The following is a 25,579-nucleotide window of genomic DNA, read 5'->3' as shown; positions in this document are numbered from 1 at the left end:
CGAGCCGGCCCGTCTGCTTGGCCTTCTTGTTGGCGCGGCGTGTGTCGTCCCGCAGCTGAATGATGACCTGCAGCACGCGCAGGAAGAACTTCTGGGTGGAGGTCTTGGAGGTCAGCATGGACATGGACGGCAGCTGCAGCTCCCGCCCGCCCAGGGGCCGCTTCTGGGAGGCCACGATCACCACGTTCTCCGCCGTGTCGAACCTGCCGGGAGGGGGGTTAGCGGGGGCGGCGGGGGGGGGGGGGAGAACGCGCGGGGGGGGGGCGCATCACTCACCGGCTCTGCATCTTGCCCTTCAGCTTGGTGGTCTGGGGCTGCTCGTCAGGGAGCCCGTCGGGGGAGAGCAGCTCGCACTGCGCCCGCCGCTGCTGCTCCAGGTTGTACTCGCGCAGCTCCGCCAGCAGCGTGCCTGGGGGGGGGGGGAGCGGGGGGGTCAGCGCCTCCACCCCTCACTCATTGCAGCCCCCCAGGGAGTTCCTGCTGGCCCCACCCCCCAATGCCCACCCCTCACTCATTGCAGCCCCCCAGGGAGTTCCTGCTGGCCCCGCCCCCCAATGCCCACCCCTCACTCATTGCAGCCCCCCAGGGAGTTCCTGCTGGCCCCGCCCCCCAGCACACCAGGCCCCGCCCCGTTACCGATCTGCTTGCAGAGGGTGTAGCCCAGCTGGCGAGCCCCACTGAGCAGCAGCCGCAGCACCGTGTCCCGGGTGGGCGAGTCGCCCCGCGACAGCTGGAGCAGGACGTTGGCTGCATCCTCCAGCCCCTCCTCCGAGCAGGAGTGAGACGTCAGCACCTGGGGGGAGGCACAGGGGTGAGCGGGGGGGGAGGGCACCGGGCGCCCCCGCCCCCACCCGGGCACTGCCCCGCACTCACCTCTACCGACAGCTGCAGCTGGCTTTCCGTCAGGCCCGACGCCACCATCTTGCCGTCTGTCCCGCCGCCGCCCGCCTCGCCCGCCTTGGCGGGAGATTTGCTGCCCTTGGCGGGAGCTGCGGGAAAACACCGTGGGGTTAGCGAGGCCCGGCCCAGGATCCATGGGGACCTGGGCAGGACCTCAGCTGGGACCCTGTGCCCCTCGCCCCAGAACCCCCCGGGGCAGGGCAGTATCAGGATCCCACCACCCCTCAATCCCAGAAGTCTCTGGAGTCGGGGAGAGACCAGCCCCCCTCCCACAAACCCCTCAATCCCAGACCCCCCTGGGGCAGGGCAGAATCAGGATCCCACCACCCCTCAATCCCAGAAGTCTCTGGAGTCGGGGAGAGACCAGCCCCCCTCCCACAACCCCCTCAATCCCAGACTCCCCCAGGGCAGGGCAGAATCAGGATCCCACCACCCCTCAATCCCAGAGACAGTAGGTGTCCCCCCTCACCTGGCACGGCGGGGGTGGGGGCGGGGGCGGCGGCCCCGGCGGAGGGCGCGGTTGGGGCGGGGGCGGTGCCCGGCCCCTCGGGCGCCTTGTTCTCCGGCAGGGCGATGGAGATGAGCGACAGCAGACGCAGCAGCTTCTCGGTCAGCAGCGAGCTGCGCCGGATGACGGGGTGCGAGAGCATGTTCATGAGCTGGCCCAGCGGCGAGGCCTCCAGGCTGTAGGGGGAGCTCTCGCCCTCGGCGCCCGCGCTCACCGGCACCGACTTGACCGAGTTCTTGCCCTTGCGGCTCACGTTCATGTTGTCCAGTTTGACCAGCAAGTCCCAGAAGTCGGTGGAGATGCCACTGGCCTGGCCAGGGCTGCCCGACTGCCTGGCGCCCCGCTCCCCCTCGCAGGGCGTCTCCTTGGGCCGCTGCTGCGTGAAGTGGCTGGGGAACACCTGGGGAGAGGGGAGAGTCACAGCCTGGGGACGGCTGGTGTGGCGCTGAGATGCAGCTGCCTCTGGGGTGGGGGGCAGCTGGGAAACAGCCGCACATAACACCACGTGGGACTGATTGCCGGGAGACAGCGATCAGCCCAGCCCCTCCTCCCCCCCCAATGCCCAGCTCTGACTGGGGAGAACACCCAATGCCCAGCCCCTCACCCTCCCAATGCCCAGCCCCCCCCAGTGCCCAGCCCTGACTGGGGAGAGGGCCCCCTGCCCCCCCAGTGCCCAGCCCCGCCCCCTCACCTTGGCCAGCTGGATGAGGGTGTCCAGCACGTGGCGACACACCACGGGGGCGGCCTGCGGGTGGATGTGGACGGCGGCGCCAGCGGCGGTGCCGGCGGCGTGCTTCTCCGTGTGCTTGCGCCCGCCGGCCCGCTGGATCTGGAAGATGTTGGTGCGGCAGCCCAGGGCGGCGTCCATGGAGACGGAGAGCCAGGAGAGCTGGCCCGAGCTGCGGGCCTCCATCTTGTGCAGCAGCTCCAGGGGGCGGCCCTCGGGGGCCCCGGCCTTGGCGGCCCGCTTGCCCCGCTCGTCCGGCGGCCCCTTGGGCGTCTCCAGGCAGGGCTCGCTCTCGCTGCTGCGCTGCAGGATGGACAGCAGGCTGCGGATCACCCAGCCCCGCGTCTGGCCGTGGTAGCAGAGGTTGCGCAGCACCCGGTGCAGCCGGCTCGTGTTCAGCTTGGGCTCGTCCACGAACAGCAGCACCAGCAGGCAGGACAGCGCCTCGTGGTCCAGCAGCAGCCGGCCCCGCAGCCGCAGGAGACTGTCCACCGTGCTGCCCGACGGCCTGGGGGGAGAGCCGGCTCAGACAGCGGGGGGGGAGAGCCGGGCGGCTACCGCCCCCCACGCCGGAACCACCAGCCCCCACTCCCCTCCCAGAGCCCGGCAGGGAACCCAGGCGTCCGGGCTGCTACCGCCCCCCCCTCACCGGAACCACCAGCCCCCACTCCCCTCCCGGAGCCCGGTATGGAACCCAGGCGTCCGGGCTGCTACCACCCCCCTCAACGGAACCACCAGCGCTCACTCCCCTCCCGGAGCCCGGCAGAGAACCCAGGCGTCTGGGCTACTACCGTCCCCCCCCCACTGGAATCACTAGCCCCCACTCCCCTCCCGGAGCCCGTTATGGAACCCAGGCGTCCGGGCTGCTACCACCCCTCCCCTCCCAGAGCCCGGCATGGAACCCAGGCGTCCGGGGTGCTACCGCCCCCCCCCCACTGGAACCACCAGCGCCCACTCCCCTCCCGGAGCCCGGCAGAGAACCCAGGTGTCCGGGCTGCTACCGCCCCCCTCCCCTCCCAGAGCCCGGCATGGAACCCAGGCGTCCTGCGTCTCCTCAGGAAAGGAGACTTGAGCCTTCCAGGTAAGATGTCCCCCCCCCGGGGCAGGTACCTGCTGTGACTGCTGCTACCGCCCATGTGGAAGGTGCCCCCCCTCTGCACGGCCAGGCGCGTGTACTGGACCCCGCGGTTCCCGCTCAGCCGGCTGGTGAAGGCTGTGGGGAGAGGAGCAGAGACAGGAGTTGGGGGCTGCAGACCAAGGTGTTGGATTGGGGGACGGCGGGGGCCCTACCCGGGCTGCGCAGGACGGCCGACAGGGCCGAGGGGCTGGAGGGGGGATAGGGGGGTGCGGGGGGGGGGCCCTACCCGGGCTGCGCAGGATGGCCGACAGGGCCGAGGGGCTGGAGGGGGGTGCGGGGGGGGCCCTACCCGGGCTGCGCAGGATTGCCGACAGGGCCGAGGGGCTGGAGGGGGGGTAGGGGGGTGCGGGGGGCCCGTACCTGGGCTGCGCAGGACGGCCGACAGGGCCGAGGGGCTGGAGGGGGGGTAGGGCGGTGCGGGGGGCCCGTACCCGGGCTGCGCAGGACGGCCGACAGGGCCGAGGGGCTGGAGGGGGCATAGAGGGGTGCAGGGGGGGCCGTACCCGGGCTGCGCAGGATGGCCGACAGGGCCGAGGGGCTGGAGGGGGCATAGAGGGGTGCAGGGGGGGCCGTACCTGGGCTGCGCAGGACGGCCGACAGGGCCGAGGTGCTGGAGGGGGGGGTAGGAGGGTGCGGGGGGGGGGGGGGGGGGGGGGTCGTACCCGGGCTGCGCAGGATGGCCGACAGGGCCAAGGGGCTGGAGGGGGGGTAGGGCGGTGCGGGGGGCCCGTACCCGGGCTGCGCAGGATGGCCGACAGGGCCAAGGGGCTGGAGGGGGGATGGAGGGGTGCCGGGGGGGGGCCGTACCCGGGCTGCGCAGGATGGCCGACAGGGCCGAGGTGCTGGAGTGCCCGAAGAGCCGCTCGTGCATGAGCTGGCGCTGCCGGGCCTCCTGCTCGCGGCGCAGGGCCTGGGCCTCGGCGGCGATGTCGGGGGGCATGACGGCCAGCACGCTGTCCTCCATGTCCTCCAGCACCGAGCGCCGCAGGTCCGAGGGCAGCGTCTGGATAAACGTCACCGGGTCCATGGGCGTGTCCGAGCTGATGCCCTGCGCCAGCTCCCGCCGCTGCTGCTCCACCCGCTGCTGCGCCAGCACCTGCGGGGGACAGGTCACTGCTGGGGGGCCCCTGTCCACAGGGCCATGGCCCCGCCCACAGACCACGCCCAGAGGCATAGCCCCACCCACAGATCCCACTCACAGGGCTGTAGCCCCACCCACAGAGCTAGCACCTCACACATGGGTCCCTAGCACCTCACGCATCCAGAGACCCCACCCCTGGGCCATAGCCCCGTCCAGAGAGCCCACCCACAGACAAAGCCCCCAGAATCATAGCCCCGCCCATGCCTACAGACCCCACCCACATAGACATAGCTCCGCCCACACCCAGAGACCCCGCCCACCGACCATACCCCCAGAATCGTAGCCTCACCCATGCCCAGAGACCCCCCACAGGGAAATGGCCCCCAGCCCCACCCACCCTGACACCTAGCTCCACCGTCTCACCCCTCAGCTCTGCCCCAATCCACCTGGCCCCAGCCCCATCCCCCAGACACCAAGCCTGGCTTTCACCCCACTGACCCCCACCTGAGACAGAGCCCCTCCCCTCAAACACAGCTCTCTCCCTCCCCCCCAGGAGCAGCACTTACCTCCTCCTGGATGGCGGGGGGCAGGGCAGCCAGGAACTCAGGGCTGACCTCTGTCACCCCGGGGTTGCTCACCACGGGCGGGGTGGGGGTGGTAGCCGTGGGGGGAGGCCGGGCTGGCGGCCGGATGCCCAGCTGGTTCTGCAACACCTCACGCCGGATGTCATCTGGCAGGGCCGCCAGGAAGGAAGGGTCCACGCCCTCGGGGAGGTTTATCCCTGAAAGGAGATGGGGGTGTCAGCAGAAGATGCAGCCACCTCTGGGCCGGGGCAGCTAGGGAACAGCCGCACATAACGCTGCACAGGGAAGGCTCGCCACACGTGGAAATGCAGCCACCTCTGGGGCAAGCTGTGCACCGTGGGGCTGCAGCAGGAGAACGGACACAGCTGGGACTTGACGAGGATACCAGGATTCACCGTTTGAATGCCCAGAAGGATGAAGAGCCTGGCCCCGGCTACCAGGGGAGAGCGCTCCCTGCTGAGGCCCCCGCCCACCCTCGGCAGCACAGCGCCCCCTACAGCCAAGCTAGAGCATCACAGCGACCCAGCCCCTCTGCAAAGAGGCCGGTCGGTCTCCCCCGGTACCTGCTAGCGGGTCCTCCTCTTCGCTGCTGGTGGAGGGCAGCGGCTCCTCCAGGATGCCCCGGGAGTCGGCTCCGGAGATGGCCACGGCCGAGTCCCTGGTAGAGGAGCTCTCGGAGGACGAAGCAGGGGGTGAGCTAGGGGAATGGGAAGCAGGGGGTGAGTGGGGGCCAGATCCCAGCCCCCTCCTTAGCGAGTCCCGCCTCAAGCCAGACCCCCGCTCCCCCGCTGCACACCCTGCCCCATACCTGTCCTCCCCTTGCTGGCTGGCATCGGCCAGGCTGTCGCCGCCGGCCTGGCCCTCAGGGCGCTGTTGGGCTGGCACAGCCCCGGGGGCACCGTGGGCAGGAGGCTGCTCCGCCCCGCCGGGCACGGCGCCCTCCCCGACGCCCTCCTCCAGGCTGCAGGAGGCCAGGCTGCTGGTGTCCATGGGCGAGCCCTCCAGCTGGCTGCTAACGGCCGTCAGGGCATCCGAGTCCTCTGCCCTCTCTGGGGACAGCGAGGCTGGGGAGAAACGGGGGGGTCAGAGGATCCCAAAGGGGAAACTGAGGCAGATAGGGGAAGGATGCCTTCCCAAGGTCAGCCAGTGACCCAGCCAGGCCAGAACCAGGAGTCCTGGCTCCCAGCCCCCGCTCCCTGCTGTAACCCCTAGATCCCCCTCCCCTCCCAGAGCCTAGGAGGGAACCCAGGCGTCCTGGCTCCCAGCTCCGCAATCTCCCCCACTTACTGATGGTGGGGGCAGGTGACAGCTCCATCTGGGTGGCCTCCGCGTCGGCATTGGGCCTCCCCGGCCCCGAGTCCTCTGGCTCGGCCGGCACCAGCAGCTGGCGTGAGGCCTCAGTGCTGGGCTGCCCGGCGAGCTCCGGAGGCAGCTCCCCACCCACCGCTGCCGGCTGTGGGGTCTCCAGGGTGACCAACGTCTGCTTGGGGCCGGCGGAGGGGCCCTCAGCAGCGGGCGGGGCGGCGGGGAAACCGTCAGTCCGGCCGGCTGCATCTGGGGCAGGGAGGGAGGGTGAGACGGGGCTTAGATGGGACACCCCACACCTAGGCTATGCCGGCCCCTCCTGCCTGAGCCCAGGCTCCCCCTGCCGCAGCTAGGAGAGAACGCAGGAGTCCTGGCTACTGGCCCACCAGGCTCCTCCTGCCGGTGAGGGCCCGGCGCTGGGGAAAGTAGTAAGTTGTATTGTTATCTCTGATTGGGGCACGAATCCCGACCCCACAACAATACAACGTACTACCTCATCCTGGCGGGGGCGGGGCCTTCACTGCGGGGGCTGGATCCACCCCCGGGGGCCTCCCACCGCCCCCCATCCGACACCCACATGCTGGGGGGGCCTGGATGCACCCCCAGGAGCCCTCTCGCCGCCCCACATCTCTCGCACACGCGGCTCGGCACGCTGCACAGACCTACAGAGACCCACGATCGTGAGAAAAGGCAGGACCCCCTGTGCTCCCACCATCAGCCCCCACTCCCCTCCAAGAGCCATGAGAGAACCCAGGCATCCTGGCCCCCCATGCTCTATCCACTACACCCCATTCCCCACCTGCTCCCAGCGCCAGGGAGAGAATCCAGGGATCCTGGCGCCCAGCCCCCCTGCTCTATCCGCTTGCTCCCCACTCCCCTCCCAGAGCCGGGAGAGAACCCAGGCGTCCTGGCTCCCAGCCCCCCCGAGCTGGGGCAGACGGCGGTTGCTGGCTCCTGCTCGCAGTGCTGAGGGTGACCCCGCGGGAAAGACAGTAGACTGTATAGTTATCTCCGAGACCGGGTGTGACCCTAAAACTATACAATCTACTACCTCATCCCCCAGGGCCTCGGGGCGCTGCTGGGCCCAGCCTGGGACGGAGGGGCAAGTGGGGGTGATGGGCGGGGCAGTTACCTGAGAGACTCTGCTCGGTGGCGGTGTTAGGTGTGGGCACCGCCCCCTGGAAAGCAAAAGAGGGACAGGATGGAATTAAGAGAGGGGCATGGTGCCTGCCCCCTCTAGGGGGCGCTGGCTATGATCCAGCCCAGGGCAGGGACTGGCTGGCTCAGGGGGCAGGGAATGGGGCACAGGGCCTGTCCCCTCCAGGGGGCACTGGCTATGATCCAGCCCAGGGCGGGGTCAGGGAATGGGGCCCGGGGCCTGTCCCCTCTAGGGGACATCAGCTCCCACCCAGCCATCACCGTGGCTGTAATGAGTCTGTGGGGTCTGAGCCCTGTGCCCCACCAGCCACAGGGGAAAGGCAGGGTTGGGGAGGGGTGTGGCCAGTTCTCCACTGGCCCTTTAAGCCTTCAAGGGCCAGGTGAGCTCAGCGGCAGCTCCCCACCTGGGCGCTCTGCTCCTTCCCGTCCTTCTCCTCCTTGGCTTTGTCCGTGGCTTTGGCCTCCTCCTCAGCCAGCTGCTTGCGGCGCTTCTCCCGGCGCTCCTCCAGCTCCTCGTCCCGCAGCGCCTCCAGGTGGTTAACGATGGGAACCTTCACCACTGCGGGGGGGGGGGGGGGGGGGGAGAGAAGAGCCAGGGTTAGGGGGCTGGGCCGGCGAGGGGGCCGGGTGGGAGGGGGCGCTGCGAGGCTCACCTGAGACGCAGTCATGCATGCTCTCCGCGTCCAGCACCTTGCACTCCTCGGTCCAGCGCGTCAGGGCGGTGGGGATGCTGGAGAGGGTCCCTGCGGAGGGAAGAGGCGGGATAAGGAGGCTGTTCGGAGCCGGCGCCCCCCAAGGGCCGGGACCCCGGCGCCCCCGGCACTCGCCTGCCTGGCTGGTGGCCGTGCTCTGGTCGTGGAAGAAGTCGTCCAGCAGCTCGTCGTCGGAGCGGGCGATGATGTGGACGTCGTCGTTCCCCACCAGGAGGCGGGCGCGGCCCCGGCTCTGCAGCGGGAGGCTGCTACTCAACTGGAGGATGTCGGCTGCGGCCGAGGGACCCAGCAATCTGAGGGGAGGGGGGGGGCGGTTAGGGTACTTCCCTGGCGCCGAAATGCGGCCACCTCTGGGGCGGAGCAGGTGGGGAACAGCCGCACATAACACCGCACCGAGAGGGGGCCGGGTCCGCAGCCGGGCGGGAGCGAGCCTGTCTCACCTCTGCAGAATGAGGGGGGGGTTGGGCTGCCGCGTGCCGGGATAGTGCACGTGGATCGTGTGGCCGGTGTTGGCTGTCAGCTGGCGCAGCGTCCGCTGGCTCCGCCCGATGCCCTGGGCCAGGCGGGTGGTGGAGGAGCCGCTGCCGAGGGTCAGGGAGCTGTGGTCTGCGTGCCGCACCATGAGCGGGTGAGTGGCTGGGATGTTTCCTGGGGAGGGGGGGATATCCGCTGGGGGGGGGGGGGGGGAGGAAGAGAGACAGGTTAGCAGCTCCCTGGGCTAGCCCTATCCAGGCTGGGCTAGCCCAGGGCCACAGAGACCCCTGGAGAGCAGCCATGCTGCCCACTGGGGGTACCAAGGCACCATGGGGCTCAGGGATTGCCTGAGAACCTGGGGGCCTGGCCCCACCTAGCCCTGACCTCTGGGACGGAAAGCCTGGGGACCCCAGCGCTGAGCTCCGGGCGCCCAGCGAGCCCCCCGCCCCCTTACTGGCGCTGGAGAACATGTTGTCGAACTCGATGATGAGGTCGTCCTCGCGGTCGAAGCGTTCGAAGCGCACCAGGGGCGAGGCGTTCATGTCGGGGTAATCCTCGTCCAGCTCCATCTCCGAGCCATCGTCGTCCTCCTCCTCCTCCTCCCCCTCCTCGCCTTCCTCGTCGTCCTGCCGGCACACAGCCTGCTCACAGCCGGCCTCCAGAGACCCCGCCCCCCCCCCCCCAGAGCCAGGAGGGGACCCAGGAGTCCTGGAGCCCAGCCCCCACTCCCCTCCCCCCTCCCCCCCCCCCCCCCCCCCCAGAGCCGGGAGAGGACCCAGGAGTCCTGGAGCCCAGCCACCCACCATAACCACTAGACCCCACTCCCCTCCCAGAGCCAGGAGCGATGCCAGCTGATGGCCCCAGCCTCACCTGATCATCTTCGTCTTCCTCCTCTTCCTCCTCCTCCTCGTCCTGACTGTCATCCTCATCCTCATTACTGCCGCTGCTGTCTTCCTCCTGCGTGTGCTCCTCCTCGTCTTCGGGGTCCAGGATGTTCATCGAGTCTGGGGACAGTACAGGGGGGCCACAGGTCAGCCCTGCCCTTCACCAGCCCCCACTCCCCTCTCAGAGCTGGGATAGGAGTCCTGGCTCCCAGCCCCTCTGCTCTAACCCACCAGCCCCCACTCCCCTCCCAGAGCCGGGGAGAGAACCCAGGAGTCCTGGCTCCCTGCCCCCCCTACGCTAACCCACCAGCCCCCACTCCCCTCCCAGAGCTGGGATAGGAGTCCTGGCTCCCAGCCCCCCTGCTCTAACCCACCAGCCCCCACTCCCCTCCCAGAGCCAGGAGAGAACCCAGGAGTCCTGGCTCCCAGCCCCCCTGCTCTAACCCACCAGCCCCCACTCCCCTCCCAGAACCGGGGAGAGAACCCAGGAGTCCTGGCTCCCAGCCCCCCTGCTCTAACCACCAGCCCCCACTCCCCTCCCAGAGCCAGGAGAGAACCTGGGAGTCCTGGCTCCCAGCCCCCACTCCCCTCCCAGAGCCGGGGAGAGAACCCAGGCGTCCGGGCTCCTCTCCACGCACACAGCCAATGTGACACAGCCAATGTGTTTCCCGCCACAGGGCTCAGCTCCAGGCCTCCCCGCAGTGCCCCACCCTGGCCACCAGGGGCAGTGTCGCTGGTTAACCCTTACCTTCCCGGTTGGCCTGGAGCGTGGAGCCCTGGCTCAGGTTGGAGGGGGCCTCGTCCATCAGCACGTCTTCCGGGGCGTCGTCCTCCCCGCTGCGGCTCACTGTGGGGCAGGGATAGGGTGAGGGGGGCCCCGGGGCGGCCACACACGCAGCGCCAGCCAGGCCCTCGGCTCCAGGGCCACAGGGAAGGGGGTGAGAACCCCCGCTCCAGGCTCCTGACCGAGATCCCTCTCGACATGGGCCTTCCGACCCCCCACCGTACCAGAGCAGGGGCCCTGCCCCCGCTCTAGCCACTAGACCCCACTCCCCCCCCAGAGTTAGGGAGGGAACCCAGGAGTCCTGCTCCCAGAGCAGCATGTAACCCGCCAGGCCCTGCTTCGTCCCCAGCTGCCCTCCTCCGGGCTGTGCCCAGCAGTCCCCCCAAGACCCGGCACACGCCCTTTGGTGCCTGCCCCACGCCCCCCTCACCGATGATGGTGCTGTTCCCAGGGCCGCCATCGCGCTCCAACAGCTCGTCTATCAGGTCCTCCAGCTCGTTCTCCACCTGCGGGGGCAGAGGAGTGGTGGGCGGGGGCCAGGCCGGCTGTGATGCCCCCCCACCGCCCCGGCTCCCCGGCCGGCCCCTCACCTGCATCTCTTGGGTGCTAAGCACCTCAGGCTGCCCGGCGATCACCACCGCGTCGCCCTCCGCCTCCCCGTCCATGATGTCGCCGTCCGCCACCTCCGCCTGGCCCGCGTCGTGGTCCTCCTCGTGGGCACCGGCCTCCCCCGGCTCCCCTGGGGGAACAGTGCGATCAGGAAGGCGCAGGGATCCTGGGAGCATGGGGAGGGGCGCAGGCTAGGGGGAGTTGGCAGCAGGGGGCAGCAGGCGATCCCAGTGGAGTAGAGGGGAAATCGGAGAGGGAGCCCGGCAGTGGGGGTTGCAGGGAGGAGCCGGCTCGGGGCACACAGGCTGTGGGCGAGGGGAGGGCGCCCGGCAGCGGGGGAGGCGGGCGGGAGCAGGCCGGAGGCGCACAGGCTGTGGGCGAGGGGAGGGCGCCCGGCAGCGGGGGAGGCGGGCGGCAGCAGGCCGGGGGTGCACAGGCTGTGGGCGAGGGGAGGGCGCCCGGCAGCGGGGGAGGCGGGCGTGAGCAGGCCGGGGGCGCACAGGCTGTGGGCGAGGGGGGGCGCCCGGCAGCGGGGGAGGCGGGCGGGAGCAGGCCGGGGGCGCACAGGCTGTGGGCGAGGGGAGGGATCCCGGCCCCACGTACCCACGTCCTGCTGGTTGCTGTTGGCGTCGCGGGCAGCGCCCTGCACCTCGCCCTCCGCTTTGCTCTTGCTGGCCGTGCTCTTGCTGCCAAAGAGGCTGCTGGGCTGGTTGACGATGCGCGACAGCGTCTCCAGGGGCTTCAGCGCCGCATTCACCGTGTTCGCCATGTTGGGGCTGCGGGGCAGAGTCTCCATCAACCCCCACTCCCCTCCCAGAGCCGGGGCGGGAACCCAGGCATCCTGGCTCCCAGCCCCCCCTGCTCTAACCCACCAGCCCCCCCTCCGCTCCCAGAGCCGGGGAGAGAACCCAGGAGTCCTGGCTCCCAGCCCCCCCTGCTCTAACCCACCAGCCCCCCCTCCCCTCCCAGAGCCGGGGAGAGAACCCAGGAGTCCTGGCTCCCAGCCCCCCCGCTCTAACCACCAGCTCCCACTCCCCCTCCCAGAGCCGGGGAGAGAACCCAGGAGTCCTGGCGCCCAGCCCCGGGCGCACCTGGAGAGGTCGAGGCTGTGGGGTACCCGCGCCAGGTCGCTGACCAGCCCCTTCTTGAGGAAGAGGCGGATGATGTTGTTCATGCCGTTGTGCTGCGTCTTGGCGGCCGCGCTGCTGTAGAAGCTGGAGGTGGAGGGGCAGGACTCCATGATGGTGCTGATGATGCACATCACGGCCTGCAGCCTGGGGAGGGAGAGGAGGGATCAGCGCCGCGCCACCGCTACTCTGGGACACCCCCCACGCACCCAAACAGGCACCGGTGTCTGCCCTGGGAGATCCCCCCCAGCGAGGTGCTGGTGTTAGTGGTGGGATACCCCAATACGTTCTTCCCAGCAGTCAAGGGGGGGCTGTTCTCCTGCCCCTCAGTGCAGTGCTGCTGGCAAAGCGCCAGTCGCCCAGAGCTCCCAAAGTGGGACTTGAGACCCCTTTGAGCTGCATGGAGGCAGATCCCCTCCCCACCCCAAGCGACTGGCTCAGGCTCTCGGCACACTCCGGCAGCGTCGTCAGGGCTAGAAACCTGTAGAGGGGATTTGGGAGCCACTGTATCATCCCAGGAGCCTTTACCAGGTCCTGACCCCCCTCCCTCTCCCCGAGCCGTGCAGAGACCCCAGGGCTGCCAGCCCCCACTCACCTGGCATGTTTCTCTGTGCTCTCCGCCATGGCCAGCGCCCGGCCCAACGCCGCCTTCACCTCGTTCACCAGTGCCACCTGGGCGTCCGTGCCGCTGCCCGCTGCAGCCAGGCTGGCGAGGAAGAGACGGGCCAGCGCGGGGGTGTCCTTGTCCTCTGCGTTCTGGGTGTGGGGCAGCAGGTGGTCCAGGACAAAGGCCAACACACTGCAGTCCTGCCGGGACATGGGGAGGGGTGAGCGGGTCCCCACGCCACGCCCCAGAACCCTGGCACGAGCCCCCCGGCTCCAACCCACCAGATCCCACTTCCCTCCCAGAGCCAGGGAGAGAACCCAGGTGTCCAGACTGCCCCTCACCTCCTTGATGAGCTCGGACTGGCCCACGGTATAGCTGTAGTTGGCGATGAGGGCAGCAATGCCCACATAAGAGCGCACCAGCTCGGCCAGCAGTCGCAGGATGGTGGAGGTGGGCATGAGCGGCTTGCTGCCCTTGGCCTTCTGCTTGCCCTCCTCCGTCGCCTTGTCTCCCTCCTTGTCCTTCCGGCCCTCCCGCGACTCCTCCGGGGTAGAGGCTGCGGGCGGGGGGGAGATGGGTTAGGTGGGGGGTGCACAGAAAGGGGTCCCCTTGGAAGCTGGTGCCACCAGAGATCCCCAAGGGTGCCCCACCCCAGCTATTGGGGGACAGCAGAGGGGGGTCCCTGGGGGTGCCCCGTGCCGGCTGTCGGGGGCAGCTGAGGTGCCCCACCCTGGCTGGGGGAGGGATCCTGGGGACCCCCGGCAGTATTGGGGTAAAGGGGATCCCCTAGCCCAGGAAGTCACCGTTACCTTCTCCTTGAGGGGTCCCAGATGGCGGCGTCTCGGCGGCTGCTCCGTCTGCGCCAAACACCTGGGCCTGGGAAAGGAGAGGTGTGGTCAGCACCAGGTCACCGCGGTGCGGGGCGCCCCCCGCTCCCCCCCGGCGCGGCGCGGCTGGACTCACAGTGATGGCGAAGCCGCTCTGCGAGTCGAAGTCGCTGCCCTGGCGGGTGAGGGAGCGGTACTGCTGGTACACATCGTCGCCCATGTCCGACAGCAGCTGGCTCACCTCCTGGCTGGCCGTGACCGGCTTGGCCTCGCTCTTCTCAGCTGCGGAGAGGGGGACGGATGAGACAAGGCTTGGCCGGCCCACAGGGAGCCTGGCAACGCGGGGGGGAGGAGGGGGGCGGGCACCTTCGTCCGGGGCGTGGTAGGCGGCCAGCGCGTTCAGCATGTCGTAGATCACCTCCTTGATGGGGTCGGGGATGACGGGCAGGGCCGACGGCTTCACCGGCGTCGTCTTCACCAGCTGCACCGCGTTGGGGCCCTTGATCCGCAAGTTCTCGAACTCATCGTCCGATGCTCCCAAGGGGAGAGAAAGGGAAGCAAAATAGAACCCAGGAGTCCGGGCTCCCAGTCCCCACCCTGCTATCACCCACCAGCCCCCACCCCCTCCCAGAGCCGGGAGAGAACCCAGGAGTTCTGGCTCCCAGGCCTGTCCAGTCCAGGCAGGGGGAGCCAGGGGGTCTCTGCGCCCCACTTACCGGTGCCCGAGCCGCGGGGGGCGGGCAGGGCGATACGGATGCAGCCGTTGGCCACCTCGGTGAAGATCTCTGGGTTGCGGCAAGCGGCCGGGCCCAGCACGCGCAGGATGTAGTTGATCTCACGGGAGCCCAGGCTGCCCGACACCACCCCGGAGGTGGTGCTGCCCGCGCCGCTGGTGGCCGCCGAGCGTACAACCTGCGGGGGGGAGGCCACAATGCAGCAACTGGGGGGGGCATGGTCCAGTGGCACCCACCTTCTCCCTGGTGTTCCAAGGGCCCACGGGGTCACAGCAGGCGAGGCCAGGGGCACCCACCACTGCCTAGGAGCCCGGGCAGTGACAGGGGCCAGCAGCACCCACCCTCTCTCCAAGGGCCCATGAGGTGACGGGGTGGGGCCGGCAGCACCCACCATGTCCCTAGTGGCCCGCGCAGTGGCCTGGGCCGGCAGCACCCACCGTGTCCCCAGTGGCCCGCGCAGTGGCCTGGGCCGGCAGCACCCACCGTGTCCCCAGTGGCCCGCGCAGTGGCCTGGGCCGGCAGCACCCACCGTGTCCCCAGTGGCCCGCGCAGTGGCCTGGGCCGGCAGCACCCACCTTCTCCATGGTGTGGCGCAGGGTGCAGGGCTCCTCGATGACGTGCCGGAAGAGCAGGGTGACGAGGGGCGTGAAGCCGTTGAAGCCGGAGCTCTGGGTCAGGCTGAGGATCATGCGGGTGCTGCGGAGCTCGGCGAACATCAGGGCATACTTGTGGTGGCGCGTCAGGCGCAGGCAGAGGCGCAGGGTGGCGTGCAGCGTGTCGGGGTCCACTGGCACCCCCAGCATGCTCACGCAGGCCCGGATCAGCACCGTCACCATCTCCTCCGTCAGCCCCTCGATCAGGATCTCGGCCGCCTTCGGCTCCTCGGGGGCCGCCTCCTTCTCGGGGGGCAGGGGCTCCGTGGGCACTGGGGCCTCTGGGGGACAGAGCACATTGGGGATGGCAGCTGCCCCTCACTCCCGACCCACAGCCCCGGGCTCCCCCAGTGCCCCTCACTCCCAACGGGCAGCCCCACTAGCACAGCGCTGGGCTCCTCCCAGGTCTGCCGGTGCCGGTCACTCCTGACCCGCAGCCCCCCCGCCAGCCCTGCCGTGGGCTCCCCCCCCCCCACGACCCGCAGCCCCCCCGCCAGCCCTGCCGTGGGCTCCCCCCCCACGACCCGCAGCCCCCCCGCCAGCCCTGCCGTGGGCTCCCCCCACACAACCAGCAGCCCCCCCGCCAGCCCACGGCACGTACCATTTGCCTTCTCCTCCTTGGCTTTACCCTCAGTTTCTTTGGCCTCCTCCAGGGTCTTCTCCAGCTCCTGCCCGTTGCTCTCCTTGGCTCCCTTCCCGAGCCGGGGCACCCGCAGCAGCGTCAGCATCACCGGGCGCCGGTTGCCCGTCTCCTCGTTCACCTGGCAGGGGAAGGGGGGGGGGGGGGGGTCAGCGTGTGCTCAGGGCTGCCTCTCTCCCCCCTCCCGCCCCGGGGAGCTCGGCTCTGTACCTGCACCATGGTGGTGAACTGCACGGTGTAGCGCCGGCGGCCGGCGGTGAAGCGCACGCTGGTCTCGCCCGCCTTCCAGGCGGTGTCTATGGTGCTGTTGTTGCTGGCGCTGTAGCTGCACCAGCGGCCGGAGCGGTCGTCAAACCAGCGCCAGTTGTTCCCGTTGGCCTGGAGATACTGGGGGGCAGAGAACCCAGCGGATCATGGGGAGCCCGGGCCCTGCCTCTCCTGCTGCTGGGATCCGTTCCCGCCACCTCTCCAGGCCAGCGCTCCCCCGCCGCCCAGAACCCCCAGCCATCCCCTGGACTGCTCCCCCCCCACCCATAGCCTGCACTCCCCCACTGCCCCCCTGGCCTGCTCTCCCCACCACCACCACCCCTCCCAGATCACCCCACCCAGACCCTGCGCTCCCCCACCACCTGCTGCCCCCCGGCGTGCTCTCCCCACCACCACCCCGCCCCAGATCCCCCCACCCATAGCCTGCACTCCCCCGCCGCCAGCCATCTCCTGGCCTGCTCTCCCCACCACCCCCCCCCCCCCCAGATCCCCCCAGCCTGCACCCCCTCAACTGCCCCCTGGTCTGCTCTCCCCACCCCCCTCCAAATCCCCCCACCCGGACAGAGCCGACAAGGCCTCGCAAGGCCAGTACCTTGTTCATCTGGGCTCTCCTCTTGGACGAGATGGCCGTCTTCTCGTAAAAGTCAATGAGCAGCAGCACCGGGGTGATCCACCTGGGGCAGGGAGGGAAGGGCATTGTTCTGTGGGACCGACTGAAGGGGTCGGGCCGCCAGCTCCCATCGGCCCCAGGGCAGGGACTGGCTGGCTCAGGGGGGCGGGGAATGGGGCAGGGGCCTATCCCCTCTGGGGGGGGCCGGCTCCCATCGGCCCCAGGGCAGGGACCGGCTGGCTCAGGGGGGCGGGGAACGGGGTCTGGGGCTTGTCCCCTCTGGGGGGGGCCGGCTCCCATCGGCCCCAGGGCAGGGACCGGCTGGCTCAGGGGGGCGGGGAACGGGGTCTGGGGCTTGTCCCCTCTGGGGGGCGCCGGCTCCCATTGGCCCCAGGGCAGGGACTGGCTGGCTCAGGGGGTGGGGAATGGGGCAGGGGCCTGTCCCCTCTGGGGGGCGCCGGCTCCCATTGGCCCCAGGGCAGGGACTGGCTGGCTCAGGGGGGCAGGGAATGGGGCACGGCCTGTCCCCTCTGGGGGGCGCCGGCTCCCATCGGCCCCAGGGCAGGGACTGGCTGGCTCAGGGGGGCTGGGAACGGGGTCTGGGGCCTGTCCCCTCTGGGGGGCGCATTCGCAGGGTCTGAGCAGCAGCCCAGGTCAGTCCCCCAGGGACCCCGTCTCCCGTTCGCCTCAGATGTGGGGAGGCTGAGGGCGCCCCCTAGGCCCTTACTTGGGGGTCTGCACCTCCTTCTGCTCCTTGGCGGCCTGGAGGCAGGGCTGCACCACCTCCAGCAGCTTGATCAGTACGTTAAGGACACCGCTCGACTCCACCACGCGGGCACACGGCAGCTTCAGCTCCTGCAGGGGGCACAAGAGATGTGGGGGGGCCACCAGGTAACCCACGCCCCCCCCGGGACAGCATCACCCCCTGCTGGAGGGGACGAGCCCTGCTTGGAATGGTCTGTGTTCCATTTAGGAAGCCCAGGCGTGCCTCAGTTTCCCCGATATTTTGCACTGCAGGGAGTGTGTGTGGTGGTGTGGGTGTTCGTTCCCCAGCTGCAAAGGACTGGCCGAGCTGACCCCGAGATGCCGACAAACCAGGCCCCAGAGGGAGGGCGATTCCCTCGCCCTGGAGCACCGGCAGGTGGCAGACGGGGAGTCTCCCTGGGAGCTGGCTCTGGGCAGTGCTGCACCGCGGGTAATTCACCAGCCACGCCGCAGCGCAGCCGGGTCCGCGCAGAGGGAGCCTGGCTCGGTGGGGCCTGCTGGGCAGAGCGGGGGAGGCGGAGGAGGAGGAAGGACCTGGAGGACCGGAGCCCAGGAGCTCAGTCTGAGGTGGCTGGAGGCCACAGGGGCGGCTCTGGGTGAGTGGAGACACACCCCCACCTTGGGAGTCAGGCAGGTAGGAAAGGGGGGGCTGGGAGCCAGGTTTCCTGGGTTCTCTCCCCGGCTCTGGGAGGGGAGAGGAGTCTGGTGGTTAGAGCAGGGGGACTGGGAGCCTGGACTCCTGGGTTCTCTCCCGGCTCTGGGAGGGGAGTGGGGTCTAGTGGTTAGAGCAGGGGGACTGGGAGCCAGGACTGCTGGGTTCTCCCCCCAGCTCTGGGAGGGGAGTGGGGACTGGTGGTTAGAGCAGGGGGGGCTGGGAGCCAGGACTCCTGGGTTCTCTCCCGGCTCTGGGAGGGGAGTGGGGTCTAGTGGTTAGAGCAGGGGGGGCTGGGAGCCAGGACTCCTGGGTTCTCCCCTGCCCGGCGGCCTCACCTCGAAGAGCAGGGTGAGCAGCAGGATGCGGGTGGCCAGGTTGGCAGCCTGGGGCAGCGTGGCCATCTGGCTGATCCACTCCGAGACCGTCTTGGTGTCGCTGGTGGTGAGGGGCAGGGCCGCCTTGATGAGCACGTCGGCCGCTTCCCACACCTGGGCAGGGACGGGGAACAGGGGCAAACGTCAGACCCCGGGGCCCAGGCCCCACACCGCCCCCTCCAGTCTGGCCGGGGGGCAGGAGGGGGAAGGGGAGGGACTCCTCACCTGCTTGACCACTTGCTTGAGGATGGTGTCGCGGTAGGGGGCGCCGTTGCGCTTGACGGCCGTCATGATGAGGTCGCAGACGCGGTACACGGTGTCCGGCAGCTCGTCCAGCAGCTGGGAGCAGCCGGGCAACATGGCGTCCGTGAAGCCGTGCAGCTCGGCCGGGTCCAGCGGCTGCGCGTCCTCGAACTTCTCCAGGCACTTGGCCTCCTCCTCCTCCTGCTTCTCCCGCGCCTTGCGCTCCTCTTCCTCCTTCCGGCAGGCTGCCTCCTGTGCCGGGGGTGGGGGGCACGGGGTGAGATCTGCCCGCCTGCCGGATCCCCCCCGCCCGCCCACTGCAGCCCGATTCCCCGCCCCCCGCCAGATCCCCACCTGCCACTGCCGGACCCCCCACCCCACCTGCCGGATCCCCCCCCCCCCCCCCCGCCAGATCCCCACCTGCCACTGCCGGACGCTCCCCCCCCACCTGCCGGAACCAGATCCCCACCACTGGCTCTCCCCCAGCACTGCCAGCTCCCCTCACTCCTGACCCGCAGCCCGGGGTGGGCCCCTCACCTCCGGGGACTCGGCCCGCTGCTCCATGGGGATATCCTGGCCCAGCGACATGGCGATGGCTCGCATCATCTGGTCCTCCTCCGACATGCTCAGGTCCTGCAACACAAGCCACGGGGCAGTTGAGGGGCGGGCGCCGGGCAGCCCCAGAGGGAGCTGTGGGGCAGAGGGGCCAGGCGGGGGGACCCAGGGCCGGCCCACGGGGTGCTTACCCGTACAACCCCACCCATGAGTGGTGGTGGGTGGGTCAGGAGGTACTCAGTGGCCTGCTCCATGGTGCTGGTGTTCAGCAGGGCCTCCATGGCGTGCTCCCGTGTGAAACCCATGTCCATCAACTGGGAGAGAGAGGCAAGCCTCAGCGGGGACAAGGAGAGAACCCAGGCGTCCTGGCTCTCAGCCCCTCACTTCCCACTCCCCTCCCCGAGCCAGGAGAGAACCCAGGCGTCCTGGCTCCCAACCGTCCCCACTCCCCTCCCCGAGCCAGGAGAGAACCCAGGCGTCCTGGCTCCCAACCGTCCCCACTCCCCTCCCCGAGCCAGGAGAGAACCCAGGCGTCCTGGCTCCCAACCGTCCCCACTCCCCTCCCCGAGCCAGGAGAGAACCCAGGCTCCCAGCCCGGCATCACCACCTACCTGCTGCAGCTGCTGCTGGTTGACCTGGGGCTCGCGCCGGGCTCCGCCCTCCTCCTGCCCTGCCTCCTCCTCACCCCGTGCCCCCTCCTTCTCCTTGCCCAGGCGCTCGCGGATGAGGGGCTCCCCCCTCAGGATGTGGCACAGGATGGCCAGCATGGACTCTGCCATGCGCCCCCCGTACACTTTCAGGGGCTTGCGGTTCCACAGGTTCTTGATGCAGGTGAACGCCGCCTGGGGGGCAAGAGGAGTTAGTGGCAGCTCTGCTGGTGCCAGCGGTGGGATCCCCATCCCCACTGGTGCTAACAGTGGGATTCCCCCCCCACCGGACACACAAACACACCAGCCAGCACTGCTGGTGGCAAGAGTGGGATCCCCTATATATCCCTCACCCAAGAGCCACAGCGTCTGACCTGACATGCTCTCTCCTGCCTGTTTCTTAGGTGGGGCTGACAGGGCTCCATGGCAGTGGATCCCCCATGCCCCACAGCGCACATGCCCACCCCCAGTAGCTGGGGCATACGGCCTGGCGCCATCTCATGCAGCGGCAGAGACTGAGCAATGGCTGGGGGGGGGGGGGGGGGGAGAAAGACGAGACGACACAGAACACCCCACCGTCTCCGTGCTCTGCGAGCCACTGGCCCAGGCTGTGGCAGTTGCACCCAGGGCCAGTCACACCGCTGCAGCCCGGACGGCGCCAACCGGCCTCGGCACCCACCTTCTGGGTCACCACCAGGAAGCGCAGGGCGCTGAACTGCGGGTAGTTCTGCCCTCCTGGCAGCTTGGCGGGAAGAGCGTGGGGAGACTCCAGCACCGTGCTGGGGTTCACCATCTTCTCCACCAGCATGAGCCAGGCGTCCAGAAACTCCCCCGTCCCGTCCGGCAGGTCCGGGTGCTCCAGCCCCTCGGCCACAGGGACCTTGCCCCCCATGGAGAGGGCCCAGTTGAAGGTCCTGTGGGTAAGAGCAGGTTAATGGTCTGCTGGCCTCTGCTTCTGTTCCAGGCTGGGATCCCCCCACACTCAGGGGAGCAAAACCCAGGAGTCCTGGCTCCCTGCCCCTCTGCTCTGACCACTAGACCCCACTCCCTGCTCAGTACCGGGGGACCAGAACCCAGTCATCCTGGCTCCCAGTCCCCCTGCTCCAACCCCTAGCCCCACTCCCTCTGGCACCAAGGACAGGAGCCCAGGGGGCTGGCTGCCCAGGGCACTCACTCGAAGAGGGCATTGTGGCCGCCGGAGCAGAGGAATTTCTGCAGCATGAGATGGTAGGGATACTTGCGCTCGTCGAACAGCATGGGCGACGTGAACCCCACGGAGCAGATGAAGAATGTCAGCCTGTGGGGGGTGGGGAGAGAGGTCAGCCCCGCGCTGGGGAGCCCAAGACGCCCCCAGGGGCCAGAAAGACTGGCCAGGCCTAGGCCAACCCCCAACTTCCACCTGGCAGACCAGAACCATCTCCCCCCCAGCCCCCCCCCCCACACGCTCCCCAAGGGATCAGACCCCAGCCCCAACACACACCCGTGACAGTCTATACCATTATGCTCATCACTTTATGAACTTGTGAGGTGTTAATCAAAAAGTCATAATCCGCTGAACATCATTGTCCCGGTGAAACTGGTGCAGTAACGCTACATGTTGTAAGATTCTTACTGAAACAGGCTGTAATTCTGCGTAATGCCCAGCCATCAGACATAGCCTCACACCTCACGCCCACAAGAGCCGGCTTGTCGCCTGTACCCCAGCTGGGGGTGACCAGTGGCCTCCACCTCCCCTCACCAGTGAATATCTGAAGGACACTGAACTAAGGGGGAGGGGTGCCAGGCTGGATGGAGCCCCAACCTCCCAGCACGCGGGGAGACAAAACCTTCTGCTTTTCACACTCACCGGAAGCGGGGCGTGGGGGTGTAGGGCGGGGGCTGCCAGGAGAGCCCTTTGGTCAGCAGCTTGGTGAGGGCCGAGGCAGTGGAGCGGGCGGCCGGCGTGGGGGCGGTGGTGGTGCTGGCAGCATGGTGGCTCCGTCTCTGGCGCACCGGGGAGCCCACGCACAGTTTCACCAGCAGCCCAAACAGCTCGGCCAGAGCGCGGCCCAGACGGGACGAGGCTATGGGGGGCATGGGGTGGAGGTGAGCGGGCAGCCAACACCAGGCATTACAAGCCGAGCACCCCCCTGGCATGTAGGATTTGCTGTCCCTCCCCCCCAGAGCTGGGGAGAGAACCCAGATGTCCCAAGCTCCCAGCCACTGCCACCCCATTCCCAGAGCTGGGGAGAGAACCCAGGCGTCCCAGTGCCCTCCGCATCGCTCACCCGAAAGGAGGGGTTTGATCTGCTTGATCCTGGCCGCCATGGCTGGTGTGATCTTGGCCTTGCCCTTGGCGTCGGCAGTGCTGGGCTCGTCCGTCTCCATGGGGGCCAGCGCGTCTCCATCCAGGCCGATCCCCTCCAGCAGGCCCTGGGCCGATGGCTCCACACTCCCGCCTGCAACCGCCTCCGTTTCACCTTCTGGGGGGAGAATTAGTGCTGGGGGGGGCTCGAGCCCTGGACTAACCAGGAGCCCCCCCAGACACTGACCCAGTCCCCACAAGACCTTGCCCCAGCCGTTCATGCCAGGATCCCTGCTCCCCCGCCCCCGCTCTAACCACTAGGCCCCACTGCCCTCCCAGAGCCAGGGCCCAGGAACCTGCATGTGGAGGAGCTGAGGTGAACCCCCCACCGGCACCCTGTCCCCGAGTCTGTACCTGCTTTCTTGGCTCCCTGGGGGGCGTTGGGTGCGGCCTTCTCCTCCTTAGGCACCAGCTTCTGCATGTCGGCCTGGCCGAACTCACAGCCTGTTGGCAAGCTGTAGACAGGGACAAGGGGGCGTCAGGCCCGGGGGCCCACCTGGCTCGGTACCCCGCCCCCCCTTGCAGCCGGATCCGACCCGTGGGCGCACCCGGCCCGGTACCTCCTCCTTGCCCTCCAATCTGACCTGAGAGCCCACCTGGCCTGGCACCTCCCCCCACAGCTGGATTAGGCCCCTAGCCCCAGCCAGGACCCCGTTACCCCCCACCCCTTCGTGTCTAGCCCGACAGCCGCAGTTGCCCTTTGCTCTTGGCTCCCTGGGGTGGCCATGCGTCTGGGAGCAGGGGATGAGCCGGCTCGGCAGGCAGGGCTCTCCGAGCTCGTGCGGCCCGGCCGGCGCAGCGTCCGAGCCCGCTCGGCAGGCAGGGCTCTCCGAGCTCGTGCGGCCCGGCCGGCGCAGCGTCCGAGCCCGCTCGGCAGGCAGGGCTCTCCGACCTCAGGCGGCCCGGCCGGCGCAGCGTCCGAGCCGGCTCGGCAGACGCGGCTCTCCGAGCTCGGGCGGCCCGGCCGGCGCAGCGTCCGAGCCGGCTCGGCAGACACGGCTCTCCGAGCTCGGGCGGCCCGGCCGGCGCAGCGTACCTGTTGGGAGTGCAGAGGGACAGCAGCACGGTGCTCTCCCACACCAGGGAGCAGTACAGCTGGCTTAGCTTGCTGAGAACGCTGAGGCCCAGGTGGGAGCCCCACTGGTTCACCGAGATGGCCCGGATCTCGCTCTGCAAGAGACAGAGCTCTCGTTACAGACTCAGCCCGCCGCTCGGCCCAGGTGGGCCCCGCCGCCCCTAGCCGCCCGCCCGCCGGCTCACCTGGCCCACCCGGCAGGTGTGGACGAACATCATGATGTAGGCGTGGGCTGCCGTCAGCGCGTGGAGCAGCGGCGTGGCCTGGGCCGACAGGGTGGCGTCAGCTACGTTGCCCGCGCAGGCCAGCTCCCGCAGCAGCACGGAGCCGCCCGGCGCCTCGATGGGCCGGTGCAGGGGCTCCAGGGAAGAGAGGATCGAGTCGAGCTGCAGCAGCCCCTCCTGCAGCACCTTGGGCTCATGGGAGAGCGTCTGGAACAGAGGCGGCAGGGTGAGTCCGGCCTGACACACGGTCACCTCGGGGGACCCCCACCCCGGGAGCTGGGCCTCTTCCTGCCCCTTTTCCCCCAGCGCCCCCAGACCCAGCTCCGGCTAGCCGGGGTGGGAGACGCAAGGTGCCACGCGTTGCTGCCAGCTGCCCTTTGCCCACCCTGAGGGCAAATGAAGATTCTGCTGAACCAGATGCATCATGGGAGCCAGGGTGCCCATGGCACCCCTCGAAGCACGGAGGGCTGTGGTCCCACATCCATTCCTGTCCAAGCCCCGCAGGGTGCCGGCATCCACGGGGAATTCCCCTCAAGAGCTCAGCTTCACTTCCCGGTGGCAGGGAGTTCCGCAGGACCACGTCCCTGCTGGAAAGGATCTGGGGTGCCAAGTACTCACCGAGCCCCAGGAGAGCGATTTCAGAAATGGGGGGCAGACCCATTCCCACCTGCTGTCTCCCCCCCCCCCCCCAACAGCCCAGCGCCCGCCAGCCCCAGGCAGCTCCCCCCTTACCAGGATAGATTTGCAGACGCCCGCCACGGCCTGGCAGGCGGCCGAGGTGGGGAAGTCAATGGGCAGGTTGGGCAGGCCCAGGATGGTGACCAGAGGCAGCAGCCCCTTCTGGCTGACGAACTCCTGACAGTGGTCGTCCGTGGTGTTGTTGCTGAGGATGGATTCCACGAATTTCATCTGGGGCGGGGGGAAGTGGGGGGTCAGCCTGGGGCACAGTCACCGGCCCCCCGATCTCCCCAGCCCGTCAGCCTGGGACGCAGTCAACCCCCCCCTCCCCCCCCCGCTCTTCCCACCCCACTCTGTCGGGCTCAGCCGAGAGGCGAATTAGAAGGGGAGGGGACCGAAGGGCACTGGAGATTTTGGGGCCCCCCCAAGGTGGGGAAAGGTCTCTTGCACAGATGGACAGGGGAGTGGGGAGGGGGGAGTTAGCCCTGTGATTTTGCATCCCCGCCCCAGCCGCTCCCTGGAGCGTGGCATAGGTGCTGGCCCCATCACGAGACTCGTCATGCGGGTAGGAGGCCCTACAGGTTTGGGAGCCTGCCCCCGGACACTAACAGGCCAGCGGGGGGATCTCGCCCAGCCGGCGATGGGCCCCACGCCCCCCCAACCCTGCCCAACTCACCACGTTAAGGATATAGTCCATGAGGGGGATGGGGATTCGCTCCTCCGTCCCAACGACCCTGGAAGAGGAAGGAAAGTGCCCCAGTTAGCGCCTCGCCCAGCCTGGCTCTAAGGGACAGCGGTGGGATCCGGAGCCCCCAGTACGGAGATCTCACGCCCACACGGCGTCTGGCTCCAACATGCCCCCCATGAGCGGCCAGGGCACTGCCGTGCCCAGAAACGTGGCAGGACCCGATCTGCCCCCACCCCTCCCTGGGCAGGACTGCAGCTTCCAAGCCACTCTAGGGGGCTGGGATGGTCATAGCCTCCTCCCTGGGGAAACCACCTCCCCCCATCGTACATCAGTTTCCCCCTCTGCACCCCCCCCCCCCGTGTCCTCCCCCACCCCATCATCCTCAAGGTGGGGATAGCTGTGCTCTGATTGCAGAGCCATTGGGGTCTAATTCACCACATGAGGGTTGGGGGGGAGGGGGAGAGGGGCTGGGAGCCCGGACTCCTGGGTTCTTTCCCGGCTCTGGGAGGGGAGTCGGGTGTAGGGGATTAGACCATGGGTGGGGCTAGGAGCCAGGACTCCTGGGTTCGCTGCCAGTCGAGCTGCGACGACCAGTTAACCCTTTCCCAGCACGAGCTCGGGAAAGACACGGGGCGGACCCAGGGGCGGAAGGGCTCCCCTGTGTCTAAGGGGATGAGGGTGAAGCCTGGCGCCCCCTAGCTGCAGGGGGGGGGGGGGGACACTCACTGCTGGCTGGGCTCTGCCTCGCTCTGCTGAGTGGCGTTGAAGCTCTGCATGGCCTGCACCTCCTCCTCCTCCTCGTCTTCGCTGGAGGCCTCCTCGGCCGCGTGGGTGGAGCGGGGCGGCGGGGCCGTGGCCGTGCCGTCGGCCTTCTGGATGGATGGCTTCTGGCAGATGTACTTGGGGTCCCGGCCCAGGTTGCAGATCTCCTCCAGCAGCTGCGGCGGCGGGGAGACGACAGCGCAGTGAGCCGGGACAGCCAGGCTAAGTCCCGGGGCCGC

General features: G+C 69.3%; 1 protein-coding gene across 4 annotated transcripts in view; it reads right to left on the bottom strand.

The window, feature by feature from the left end:
• The window catches only part of HUWE1 (HECT, UBA and WWE domain containing E3 ubiquitin protein ligase 1), a 68,368-nt gene that overhangs the window by 8,077 nt on the left and 34,712 nt on the right, over positions 1-25,579 (bottom strand). For 3 of the 4 annotated variants that reach the window (XM_054015070.1, XM_054015072.1, XM_054015073.1), the window contains 50 exons: positions 25,305-25,516; positions 24,567-24,624; positions 23,945-24,121; positions 23,174-23,419; positions 22,950-23,083; positions 22,268-22,368; positions 21,837-22,031; positions 21,416-21,632; positions 20,744-20,866; positions 20,249-20,483; positions 19,534-19,764; positions 19,114-19,236; positions 18,905-19,000; positions 18,350-18,619; positions 18,086-18,238; positions 17,058-17,185; positions 16,313-16,394; positions 15,664-15,840; positions 15,415-15,574; positions 14,736-15,094; positions 14,143-14,338; positions 13,793-13,960; positions 13,563-13,708; positions 13,409-13,475; positions 12,941-13,155; positions 12,588-12,799; positions 11,957-12,139; positions 11,469-11,641; positions 10,847-10,995; positions 10,687-10,762; positions 10,221-10,319; positions 9,459-9,592; positions 9,043-9,214; positions 8,555-8,783; positions 8,229-8,407; positions 8,055-8,144; positions 7,806-7,960; positions 7,376-7,421; positions 6,226-6,492; positions 5,747-6,002; positions 5,502-5,635; positions 4,921-5,135; positions 4,081-4,369; positions 3,246-3,348; positions 2,100-2,643; positions 1,370-1,808; positions 874-989; positions 637-793; positions 277-409; positions 1-203 (listed from right to left, as the gene is read on the bottom strand). In XM_054015070.1, the coding sequence (XP_053871045.1) occupies positions 1-203; positions 277-409; positions 637-793; positions 874-989; positions 1,370-1,808; positions 2,100-2,643; positions 3,246-3,348; positions 4,081-4,369; positions 4,921-5,135; positions 5,502-5,635; positions 5,747-6,002; positions 6,226-6,492; positions 7,376-7,421; positions 7,806-7,960; positions 8,055-8,144; positions 8,229-8,407; positions 8,555-8,783; positions 9,043-9,214; positions 9,459-9,592; positions 10,221-10,319; positions 10,687-10,762; positions 10,847-10,995; positions 11,469-11,641; positions 11,957-12,139; positions 12,588-12,799; positions 12,941-13,155; positions 13,409-13,475; positions 13,563-13,708; positions 13,793-13,960; positions 14,143-14,338; positions 14,736-15,094; positions 15,415-15,574; positions 15,664-15,840; positions 16,313-16,394; positions 17,058-17,185; positions 18,086-18,238; positions 18,350-18,619; positions 18,905-19,000; positions 19,114-19,236; positions 19,534-19,764; positions 20,249-20,483; positions 20,744-20,866; positions 21,416-21,632; positions 21,837-22,031; positions 22,268-22,368; positions 22,950-23,083; positions 23,174-23,419; positions 23,945-24,121; positions 24,567-24,624; positions 25,305-25,516 (9,022 nt within the window). The remainder of the gene's footprint in view (positions 204-276; positions 410-636; positions 794-873; positions 990-1,369; positions 1,809-2,099; positions 2,644-3,245; positions 3,349-4,080; positions 4,370-4,920; positions 5,136-5,501; positions 5,636-5,746; positions 6,003-6,225; positions 6,493-7,375; positions 7,422-7,805; positions 7,961-8,054; positions 8,145-8,228; positions 8,408-8,554; positions 8,784-9,042; positions 9,215-9,458; positions 9,593-10,220; positions 10,320-10,686; positions 10,763-10,846; positions 10,996-11,468; positions 11,642-11,956; positions 12,140-12,587; positions 12,800-12,940; positions 13,156-13,408; positions 13,476-13,562; positions 13,709-13,792; positions 13,961-14,142; positions 14,339-14,735; positions 15,095-15,414; positions 15,575-15,663; positions 15,841-16,312; positions 16,395-17,057; positions 17,186-18,085; positions 18,239-18,349; positions 18,620-18,904; positions 19,001-19,113; positions 19,237-19,533; positions 19,765-20,248; positions 20,484-20,743; positions 20,867-21,415; positions 21,633-21,836; positions 22,032-22,267; positions 22,369-22,949; positions 23,084-23,173; positions 23,420-23,944; positions 24,122-24,566; positions 24,625-25,304; positions 25,517-25,579) is intronic. The other variant, XM_054015071.1, reaches the window with a different exon arrangement.

The sequence above is a fragment of the Malaclemys terrapin genome (assembly GCF_027887155.1).
Source record: "Malaclemys terrapin pileata isolate rMalTer1 chromosome 20 unlocalized genomic scaffold, rMalTer1.hap1 SUPER_20_unloc_5, whole genome shotgun sequence".
Classification (NCBI taxonomy): Eukaryota; Metazoa; Chordata; order Testudines; family Emydidae; genus Malaclemys; species Malaclemys terrapin.
This window is presented reverse-complemented; position numbering and strand designations above follow the sequence as displayed.